Genomic DNA, 11,677 nt, shown 5'->3' with positions numbered 1-11,677 from the left:
TAAATGATAAATGTTTATCATATACGGATTGCTTCAAAGTGAATAATTCAAAATAATTAAAAAAAAAAACTAATTTCGCATTATACATTTGGGAATGGAAGAGCATGAATTATAGAATTCTTATCCTGAAATATTTTTCGATTACAATTCAGACGGTTTAATTTGAAAACTTTTTAATACCAATCAATTTGTATTTCTTTAAAGTAAAATTATTTATGTAAACTTCTCAAATTTCTTACCTTTATTCAACACTTAATAAAAACTATTTTTTTAAATATTTTTAATTTAACTCTTCTTGAACTATTTTATATTTTAAAATAATTATACAGTTCTATTGGTGTTAGAATAGGTGCAGAATGAAAACTTAAATTTCTATAAATCATCACCCTTCTCGAAAAGTGTAAAAGATTTTAAAAGTTTATTTTTCCTCATTCGTATGTAAACGGGAGGTGCAAGGAAAAACTACCAAAGTGTGTAACAACAATCAATTACATAAAAAAGAACATGTTTACTTTACTTGGGCCATGTATGTTCACCCGTACTTTTTACTTTGAAAATAGAAAAATTATACTATAATTCTCATTTTTTTTTTCATTCTTTACTTTTTAACGTCATTTAATATGTATTATTAATTCTTTTAAAAGAAAAGATAATAATATATTAATCGATAATCCACACTAAATCACGTCAATAAATAAAAGATGAAAATAAAAAAATAGGAGTCATAATACTATTATCTTTAAAAATATTATGAAAAAGAAAAGTTAAATGTGTTACCTTTACACTCAGTATTTCATAGAAAGGTAAAATACATTTGACTTCTCTTGTAAGTAAAAATCAGTTAATTAGTACACAACTTAAAAAAAGAAAAAAAAAGTCTAAATTAAATTTAAGTAAAAATATAATTTGGTTTACCTTCTATTTTCTTGTAGGCAATGCAGGCCTAATAAAAGTTTGTGATCACAAAAGAAGACCCATCATGATTGATGATGAACAAAAAATGGTGTTGCAAATGATTACTTACAATCAAAGACGCTGGAGAATTGATATATAATTTTGATTCTTTATTTTTCCTTGAATAAGTGAAAAGAATGTGTTGTGTGAAATGAAGTGTTTGAGCATTCTTTTGACATGAGTCAAAAAAGCATATATTCCATTGGTTGTGTTACCTAAAAGAAGATACCTCTATTGGTTTGGTAAAGGGATCTTTTCATGTAAAAAGTAGGGCCTTAAAACAAGGCTTTTGAGACAGATACAAACTTTGGTTAAGTAAACAAGATAAATGGCACCAAGAAAGATGGGAAAAAGTGATAAAGTAAAAGCACTTGCAAAAAAGGACTTTCAGTCTTTGCCTGCTTACAACTGCACTTCAAACCATTTCCAATTATGACTTCACCAAATAAAATTCAAAGGTAGTGTCCCCCAAAAGAAAAAGGATAATGACTTCACTAGCGTAAAAGATCTCAAATCTCACATACTATAATACAATTTCATCACTTCTGTAACTTCCTTATACACTGCCTTAAATGAGAAATGTTGCAGGAAGTAATCACTATCAATTTTCTGTTTATTGTGGCAAAGGCAAAACCATCATTTTCAGTGAACATACTTCAATATAGATTAAGTACACCATTGAAAGTTACACAATAATGCTATCTGCAAATTAGATTTCTGCAAGTGAAACAAAAGCCAGCAATATGCACTAGCTTATTTGACCAAAAAAATGGCAATGGGAACAAACTTGAAGCTAGAAAATCACTATATGCTCTCCTGAAATGCATGAGCACGAGAAATAGCTGCTGGATTGGCTTCCAAGATTTGAGAGGCACCCAACACGCGATCTTTGCCTTCTTTTGGATCAATCTTCTTCAAAACATCACCATTTGACAGAGAATTATGTTGATCAGGCTTGATGGTTAATGCAGCCCTCATAGGACTTTTTGAGGCTTCGTTAGAGGCATCAGTTCTGATGGTCTTTGGAACCAAAACACACTTGTCTGATTTCTCTTCATCAGCAAAAACAGTGTCTCTACAATGTTTTCCAAGGGTTGGGGAGCCATTGCCTGAGCAGCAACTGTTACTCGTGGAGGACGACGGCGAAAGACAAGCATTGGATCCTATGGACATAGCCCCAGTTCCAGCATTCCAGAGTGTTGTTCCACTCCAGCACGATGGTGGAACAAGCTGCAAAGGAATGCTGGATGGGCACATGCCAGGAATTGCCACCATTGCTGTTGGACCCCATTGCATTGGTGCAGGACCAGTGTTGTATGGACTACACATTGGTGCTGAAGACTGATGAACTGCCTCCATGGAACTCACATTGTTCCAACCAGGATAAGTTAACACCCATGGAGGAACAGGGTAACATTGTAACCAATTTGATGTCTTGTGTTCTGATAATTCATTTCCATTGTTCGTCACAGAAGATCCACATAACGATGGTTCCCCAGCATACTCTACACGGTTTATAGAACTTGCATCAACACATCTTCTCTCGTCTCTAAGATTAAGCATTGAATCCATTGATTCACAGAGAGGGGTATCTGGCCCAAACTTCAAAACAGTGCTGCTATCTGCTGAAGACCTGAAAGGAACCGAGGATTCAAGACTTGTGACATGTTGGAAACCAGATGTGTCCTCAGATTCTAGTCTGGACGCAGGAATTCCATTCGAGGATACTATAATGTGTCGGTATTGCGACGCTAGGTGTTTGTTCTTCCGTCTCCCAGCACCTATGGGAACATTTCTCATTGTTCCACCAGCAGTCCAATACCTTTGACAGTTCTTGCAGAAATGCCTGGGTTGGTTAACGTTGTAGTTGTTAAAATAACAAAACTTGGTGTCCAAACTGTTACATCGTGGACACTGAAGAATCTTGTCTGGTTTCTTTAAGACTTTATCTTGGTCTGAGCCACCATTCTCCGTGTTATCTTCCACTGGTTTGGGGTTTACTACTGCCTCATTTTCCTGCACTTTATGCTGGAACTCTTGTTTGCTATCCCTTGAATCAGAAGAGTTTTCTTGTTTTTCAGAGTTTTCTCCACATTCACTAGGTATTTCCAGTTCCGCCGCCTTTTTTATGCTGCTGCAAGCATCCTAAAAATTTAAACCAGTCAGATAAATCAAGCAAAAAGAAACAAAATGATCATGTTATACTCATTTTCCATCAAACACTACAAAAGACAACATAGCAGACAATCAACATAACCATAATCTTCTTTGATACCTCAGCTCATGATCTTTTAGTTCATTAAGATAAGCATAGCCTGTCGTATGTATTAACTGTGTCTCAAATTCAGTTAATTCCATGCAATATGAGCATAAGCATTCAACTGAATTCATGTACTTGAAAAGCAAGACGAAAGGCTTTCACTATTTAAGAATAAAGGCTCCAAAGCAATTACTGTACATAAATGCCAAAAGAAACCGCCAAAGAACACCTAGAAAATTAGTGTAGAAAATGACTTCAATAATAAGAAGAGAACCAAATTCTTTGTTACAAATCAAGCTAAGAGATATATAAGATACCAAGATCCAATCTAGTGAAAATAATCAGTTACAAAATGTTTTTGTTTTTCAGATGAAGCGGCATCCTCTTCACACCAACAACAACGAAACCAGAAGCTAAAGATGCTCCAATTCAAAATGAAACAAGTTCAAAGCTGCATTTCATAGGAATGATAACTTGCTTCCTCTTAACACCGCCTTAATTTGTGTAAACAAACCAAATCTCTGAACCATAAACACACATATAACTAATTCTGAATTAAGCCAAACAAAAGCTTTCATTTGTTAAGATACAACCCTTCAAATTCCACAAGGTTGAGAAGCTTGAAATGAACTCTCATGACAGACCAGGAACTACGAAGACACGAGAAACATTAAAAAAGAGAAACAAAATCCAATTTTACGACCAACCCATTTATACAGACAAGGAATAAAAACAGAAAAATACAAGATTCATGAAGAAACGAACTCAAACAGTTATCTTGGGCTACAGTAAAGAAGTATGTACCGTGGGTCCAGAGTTGGTCGGAATCTGACATTCCGGCACCGGAATCTTCCTGCCAAATAGCCTGATACCCGGATCCTTCTCTGTCTGAGACATGTTGTTGATGGTGATTGTGTTGCACACTTTGAAACTAAGCTCCTCCAACACCCATTACATAGAAGGGAAGCAGAGGAAAAAAGAAAATCAAATATTTTACACAGAGAAAAAGAAAAATAAACAAAAAAGTGGCTTTCTTTCTCTTTCTGAATTTGTTTCCACACAAGACAACTTTTCAAGTGTAGACAGACATCACACTTGCACTAAAATCCCTCTGGAGAAAAAGTCCCACCCTGCAAAAAGCACAAACAACGTGAGGCATCAAAGACACACTATACTACAGTACCATCTCTTATGTTTTCTTTCATTAAAATTTAAAAAAAAAAGAAAAAAAATCATCTTTCTCTCTTCCCTTTCCCTTTTTTTCTACTACAAAGTCTTTTCCTTTTAAAAAAGATTACCTTTTTTAAATTTTGAAAAAAGTGTCGCCTTTTCTCTTTGCTTCTCATTTGGGTTCAAACATGTGACCCTACTCCACACAATATAAAATGCTTCTGGTATCACTTGGTTTCTTGTTTTCCTCATTGTAACAATTTAGTATGCTTATTTTATTTTACTTTCAATATAATATTCCTTTTCAATTATTATTTATTCCTTGATATTTGAATACATAAATAACAATCAATGCTAACCGACTACACCCATTATCATCTCCTAAATGATCTTGAACCTTGATAAATACAATAATCGTTTCATTTTTTAAATTTAAATAAAAAAGTGTAAAGAGGGTGTCTTCAATACCCAGTAAATATTTAAGAGTCTAAAAGGCATTTACTAAATTAACATCATAAAAAGTTAATGTCTTTTTAAGTTTGGTAGGTTGAAATGGTTAGTTATATGATTATAAAATGTGTGTTTTCTGGTTCCATGGATGAAAAATGAATGCATTGAGGAGTAGATTAATAAGAATGGGTGGAAGAAGAGGGGAAAGGGGGTGGAGACAGGTGGCAGATGAGTAAGGAGAAGGGTGGAATGATGGCGAAGAATGGAGTGGGAAAAGGTGTGGATGACGTGAGAAAGAGAAAGAGAAAAGGAAAAGAGAAAAGTGATGGCTTTCATTTGGGTTCGATCTTTTCACGCCGCCTTCAACGTTTATGGCTTTTTCCCACCTCTCACTGCTACTACTACCATACCATGCCAATACATCGTATTCTCATCATTTATACATATCAAAACTTTGTTATTCTTATTATCATTATTATTATTATTATTATTATTATTATTATTATTATACTGTCTTTTCTTCACACCTTCTTATACAATTTTAATAACTATTGTTGTGCTGGAAATTAATAGGATTAAAGTAAGAGTATTTAAATATATAGGGATTTGAATGTGAGTCAAGTTGCTTCTTCATGCACACATTCGATGTATAAAAAGTTATTAAAATAAATGGTTTGTATGTATAAGAAGTGTGGATCAATATTTTTAATTTATTTGTAATTGTGAGGTTGGGATGTGGACTCAGTTACATAAAATCAAAATTTAGATTTAAAAAGAATAATAAATTAGTTTATAATTTTTTAATTTTAAATTTGAGTATTTTATAGTAATTAAAAGAAAAATTTATGGATTAATTATTTATTATAAATATAAATAATTAAAGAAATATATAATATATTGCGAAAAATTAGTTATATTTATATAAAGGAGCAAAAAGACAGACAAGATGGCTTAGGGCGGGGACTTATGGATGCTAGTTCATTTAAATGACTAATCTCGGATTATCATCTATATTTAAATGAGTAATTAATATCTAATTAGAAATCAAATTTTCGTGATAATCAGTAAGGAAATTGAAGGAAGGTTTGGATATATAAAAAAAATAAGAAAAGAGATAAAAGAGTAGAGTTAATGAAAGAAAAAGAAAATCTAGAGAGAAAAAGAAGAAATTAGAGGTTCCATATATCCATCATAATATTTGAAATATTTGTGGTGTTTTTCTAATTTTATTTTCTATATCATAATTAGAGTATATTATGATTACTTTATATTTTTTTTCTATATCATTTTGTATCTTTGATTGGATGATCTTGTTCCTTTATTATAATTTCTCTAGTGTGTTCATCTTGACTAAAGCTGTCATGGGTGTTTGTGATAGAATTCACGAGTGGTGGTAAAAGATTTTATTTTCTTGAGGAGTTTATGTAAAACTTGAAAATATAGTAGATTCATCTAATCAAAATGATTATACAACTAGATATAACTCTTGTAATGAAGTGAATCAATATGAATCTTATCTCTCTCTTTTCTTTGCAAGATATATTCCTTACTTTCTTGGTATACTGCCTAAATATTATATGTAATTCAATTTAAATCTTCATTTAATACTAAAACTAGTATATTGCAATTTTATTTATTAATTATTTAATTACTCATCCTATTGCGAAAATATATCATAGTTCAATTCACCATTCCTTTTGAACTCAACCCATCATTCTAAAAATTAATGTATTTTAAAATAAAAAGTGCTTGAAGAAGCATTTAAAGGTTAACCTTGTAATGAGCTTTTCATTTCATTAGCGTTTGTCGTTTAATGAATAAAATTACACTACAATATAATATTTGGGTATAAGGATAATGAATTGTCATTAAGTACTATATTCAATTGAAAAACTATTAGTAATATACTAATTATTAAAATAACAAATTATTGATAATTAACTCATTTATGTATGAAACAAAATATATGTCTTTTATAGTCACTCATATATATATATATATATATATATATATATATATATATATATATATATATATATATATATATATATATATATGCACACTTAGGTCTCAATCTTAGTGTTACTAGACTTTTGAATGGATTTAGACTCAAAAAATCCACAAGCACTAGTATAGTTTTTGGATTTAAAATCGCTTTATATATTTTGGTTCTTGCGGAAACGAAGCATATAAGGACACGATGATATTTTTGCAATTTTTGCAAACTTTTCTGACTCAGTTGCCAATATAACCGAAGCAGAACATGGTTTTTTGTCTCGGTTCCTAACGAATCAAGGCTTATAACCCTTTATGCTTCAATTTTAAAGGACTCGGGGTCTATAAGTTTATTCAAATTCCACGAAAATTGAAGCCAAAAGCCCTTTTATGCTTTGGGTTGTCTAAATCGAAGCCTAAAATTTGTTTAATATTTCAAAATTGTCACTGGCATCATCGTGTTTGACCTTGGTTACCAATTGAACCAAGTCAGATTATGCTTTCAGATTCAGTTAAAAATTGAACCAGGGCCATAGGCTTTTTTAGGGTTCAAAAAGTTAATTGTAGAGGCGTGGGCATTGTTCTTCTTCCTCAAAAACTCGTTTTCTTTTCCTCTCGCTTCCATTGTCTCTCCTTCCACGACCAACCACCTATGCGCTTCTTGCCCCCGCCAACCAGCTGCCATCGCATCGCCACCCTCCTCGCCTCGTGTGTGAGTTCAATAACACGTGTGTATGGGTTGAAAAATGCTGCTAGTTTCCTTTCTTTTGCGTTTTTTTTTTTGTGCAATTTGGGTGCTTTTTGTTTAAGTTTTTTATTGTTTTGGTTTGTTTTTGCTATTTTTTATGGTGTTTTTCTTTGTTGTGGTTACTTTTTTTTAGGTACTGTTGTAGTGTGGTGGGACTATTGCATCCTCTTCCATTGTCATTCGCTTTTGACGCTCCCAGGTTCCTATTTCTAATATGAGCCTATGATTTTATAGTATGTTGTTATTGGTTTTATGTTAGACATATGCGATTAATTATTTGCTTAAATATATTGTTTGATTTTCTTACATTGAGTTAGTCCTAGTTTCCCGTTTGAGATTCAATATGAAAATTATGCATTGTCTCCAAGCTTTGCTTTTGAAGTTGTATTTTGTAAAAATTAATATAAGAGGAGACAATACTAATAATTTATATGTATTGAATCTTGAATTGTTCGATTAAACAGTTTAAGAAGATTAATCACTTTTTCGTAGCTTATTAGTGCATGTATATTTTAATATACATATCTTAAAATTCATGAATATTTGTTAACTGTGTTTTGTATTGATCTTTGGGTGCTTATTTGATTGTGGTTGATAATCAATTTCATCTCGTATAACTTGAAGATCAATGCGAAATGCTGGAAAAATTTCATGAAATTTAAGATATGTCTTTTAAAACTAGTATGTACAAATAAAGAAAGAGTGAATCTTCTTAAATTGGATAGGGTCACACCTTAAATACAAAAGCGACATGATCGTTAATTCAGAGATTACTAAAATTGTGCACACAATTTTAGTATATATATATATATATATATATATATATATATATATATATATATATATATATATATATGTATTGAGATTTAATTCATTTACCATGCATCAGTGATGAGTATGAGAAAGGAGTTGAAGAATTTATACAATTTGTGCAACGTAATGAGAGTAAAAGTGATGATGAGGTGAAATTTAGATGTCCTTGTGTTAATTGTTTGAATGGGAGAATGTTGAATGCAAATGAAGTTAGGGAATATCTTATTTGTGATGGTTTTCATAGAAGTTATATAACATGGACATGGTACGATGAATTACTAGACTTCTCAATTGTTTCTCGAACTAAACATGTTGTCGATTCCACCAAGGAAGACCGACTAGAAGAAGACAAATTATTCCTCATTGTTCGTGCTCGTATTACAACTAGTTGGAAAGCAGTAATATATATTTGCATTGAAACAAATATTTTGCAACTTTGTCTTTCTATATACTAATTGAATTTAATTTAATTTTTTGTAGAAATTCAAGAATAGTGCACCAATTCCCGATAAGTCCATAACGTATGGTAGGATAACTTCTGCAAAATTTATAATTCAAATGTACAATAATATATACAATATTTACTTGTTGTAAGAGAAGACTTATAGTTGTATTTGGATTCTAGATGATTTTGGATTTCATAAAATGTATTATGTTGTTTTTGTTCTAGTTTGAAAATATGTGCAGGTTTAAAATGTGAGAGATCAAACCAAAACAGAAAAGGTATTTAAAAAAAGAATCCCACATTTGGCTTCAGTTGCTACATTAACCAAAGCATAAAATGAAACTTTGCCTCGGTCCATGTTACAACTGAAGCCAAATATCCCATCTTAATTTAAATTATTTATTTATTTTACTGATATATAGGTTCGATTTGTGCAACAATCGAAGCCAAATAGTGTTTTTTATTTGAATTGATTATTTAATTTTGAGGCCGTATAGACTTGGTTGAAAAGCAAATTAAGATAAATTTTAAGGCCCTATAGTCTCGTTTGTTTGTTGAACTGATAATTATCTAATATTAGTTAAATTGCATATTATTTAGATACTTATCTTGCATTAATTCAATGTAAAAATCATTAAAATAACCTTAATTTCATATAAATACAGAATGAGGAGAATATAAGTCATAAGTTGAATTTAATATATTTGTGCTATTTTTGTAGGTAAAATGAAGGAAATTGAGAAGTTTGAGCTAAACCCCAAAATTTGTAACTCTACTAGAAAGATGAATTGAGAAAATTCAAATTTGAAGTCTACGACTGAGCGACGACATTGGGACTAAGCCACATTTTAAGAAACATTTACTACAAGAAAACCCAAAGCTCCAGAATTGAAGCTTAGCATCAAGAGAAAACCTCCATGAGATGGAAAGTTCTATTACTGATCACCAAGGTGATTGCCCAAGTTTAGGACCAAACCCACTCATGAAGGAAACCTCCATGGATGATCTTCAAGGATGAAGCAACAATAGAAATTATATAAATATAAGGCATGTCTCTGTTATTTTCATGTTGATTTTGTAAATCATTTTAGAGAGAAACTCCATAGTTAGATTTGTTCTCATTGTACATCTTTTAAAACTATGGAGGGAGGAAGGCTACTCCATGTTCTCATTGTATATATCATCATGAGTAGTTAACTTCTTCTCTAGTTGAGATCAGGTGTAACTTCTAAACTCTTTGTACTGCACTTGATTATATATTTATTATGTTCTTGTTTTAGGTGTTGGTTACTTGATTTGTATTAATTGCTTTGGTGACTTGGCCAATCGTCATACCTCATCAGCACTAGATGTAAAGACATCTAGTCTAGTGTTTAGATCCAATCAAGTCTCCTAATGTTTGGCATATACCATACATGGATATGTGACTTTAGTTGGTTTAAAGAATCTTGTTCTTAATGCAAGGGTTCCTCCACATGGATGGGGACATCCTGCATCTGACACCCATAGGTTCTAACTCTCATGCATGAGGTTATATCTACAGCGTACTTCCAAGAACACTAAAATAAAGAACATAATTTATAGATAATTAAGGGCGGTGTAGTTGAGTAAAAGAAGCCAAGTTCAATCACAACGTCTTTAATCAACATCACTTCTCTCAATTTTCAAATATGTTTTTAAGTTATTAAACCAAACCTTTGCTATTATTTCATTGACAAACTTGAAGTAAATTATAGATTATTAATTTATTTATCAAATTGTTGTGGATACGACCTTGTTGTGCTACAATTGACCCAATACACTTGCTGGATAAGTTAAACCCTCAACTAGGCAACAACAAATTTTTGGCGCCATTGTTAGGGAGTTGTGCTAAGTAATCACCTTGAGTTTGTTGTATATTTTTGTAAACTTTCGCAGTAGTTAGTTATTTAATTCTATTTTGAAATATCACTTTGCTATGCTCACGTGATCTTGAGCTATTTTACATGCCAAGAAGAGAACAAAAAGAAATTCTGCTGTTTTGTCCAGAAATAAAGAAAATGGCAAGGAGAAAAACAACAAAAATAGAAAGAAGAAGTAGGCACAACTCGAGTAGCAACAACAACATATTGAAGAAAATTCACCTTCTTCTAACTTAATTCAGTATAATCAAGAGGAACAAAAGGCAGGACATACTGAACAAAGTAGATTATTCAGAAATTATGTGTAGCAGCAAGGGCCAAGGAGGTTTTCAAGCATAGTTAAACCTACCAAGGGTGTGGAAATGAAACCTACCTTGTTGTCACTTATAACAACATTCTATGAATTGTATGGCACCATGAGAATATTAGGAGAGAATGAGGAGGCACTTTATCTTAGATTGTTTCCCTTTCCTTAACTAGAAAAGCAAAAATTTGGTTGCAATCTCAACCAAAACAAAGTTTGGTGAACTAGAAAGATGTGGAAATGAAGTTCTTGACCAAATTTTTCCCACCATCAAGATAAGTAGGTAGGTGCTAAGTCAGCAATCACAACTTTTGCACAACTAATGGATGTGCCCTTATATGAATCATGGGAGATATACAAATCTCTTCTCAAAAAATGCTTTTGGATGCTTCTACAAGAGGATCTATGATGACTAAAGATGTGGTTGAAGCAACTGCAATCATAGAGTCCTTGTCAACTAGTGACCACCAAGTGCAACATGATAGGAGCCAACCAAATAAGAGAGTAATTATGGAATTAGACACATAAAGCGTAATCTTAGCCCATAACAAGTTGATTTCACAACAAATGGAAGAAATTAAAAAGCAAATGACTAATATGTAGGTTGGAACAAAAATTGGCACATCTCAGCAAGTTC

The 11,677-nt window shown here is 31.9% G+C and overlaps 1 protein-coding gene across 2 annotated transcripts; it reads right to left on the bottom strand.

Annotated features, from left to right (window-relative positions):
• Nucleotides 1-1,456: 1,456 nt before the first annotated feature.
• LOC114192723 (cyclic dof factor 2-like) lies at nt 1,457-4,635 on the bottom strand. Of its 2 annotated transcripts, XM_028082522.1 has the most exons (3): nt 4,513-4,635; nt 4,019-4,344; nt 1,457-3,099 (listed from the first exon to the last, which is right to left on the bottom strand). In XM_028082522.1, exons 2-3 carry the CDS (start codon nt 4,109-4,111, stop codon nt 1,759-1,761), a joined length of 1,434 nt encoding a protein of 477 aa, XP_027938323.1. In that variant the 5' UTR covers nt 4,112-4,344; nt 4,513-4,635; the 3' UTR covers nt 1,457-1,758. The 2 variants fall into 2 exon arrangements, with proteins under 2 accessions (XP_027938323.1, XP_027938331.1); XM_028082530.1 differs by lacking the exon at nt 4,513-4,635 and having other exon boundaries at nt 4,019-4,451.
• Nucleotides 4,636-11,677: the final 7,042 nt, after the last annotated feature.

This window comes from Vigna unguiculata, chromosome 1, assembly GCF_004118075.2.
Source record: "Vigna unguiculata cultivar IT97K-499-35 chromosome 1, ASM411807v1, whole genome shotgun sequence".
Lineage (NCBI taxonomy): Eukaryota > Viridiplantae > Streptophyta > Magnoliopsida > Fabales > Fabaceae > Vigna > Vigna unguiculata.
This window is presented reverse-complemented; position numbering and strand designations above follow the sequence as displayed.

Excerpts from the sequence above, each read along its gene's own strand:
- LOC114192723 (XM_028082522.1), bottom strand. The coding sequence starts at position 4,111 with ATGTCTCAGACAGAGAAGGATCCGGGTATCAGGCTATTTGGCAGGAAG. Across the intron at positions 3,100-4,018 it reads CGACCAACTCTGGACCCACG|GATGCTTGCAGCAGCATAAA; the intron begins GTACATACTTCT and ends TTAAATTTTTAG.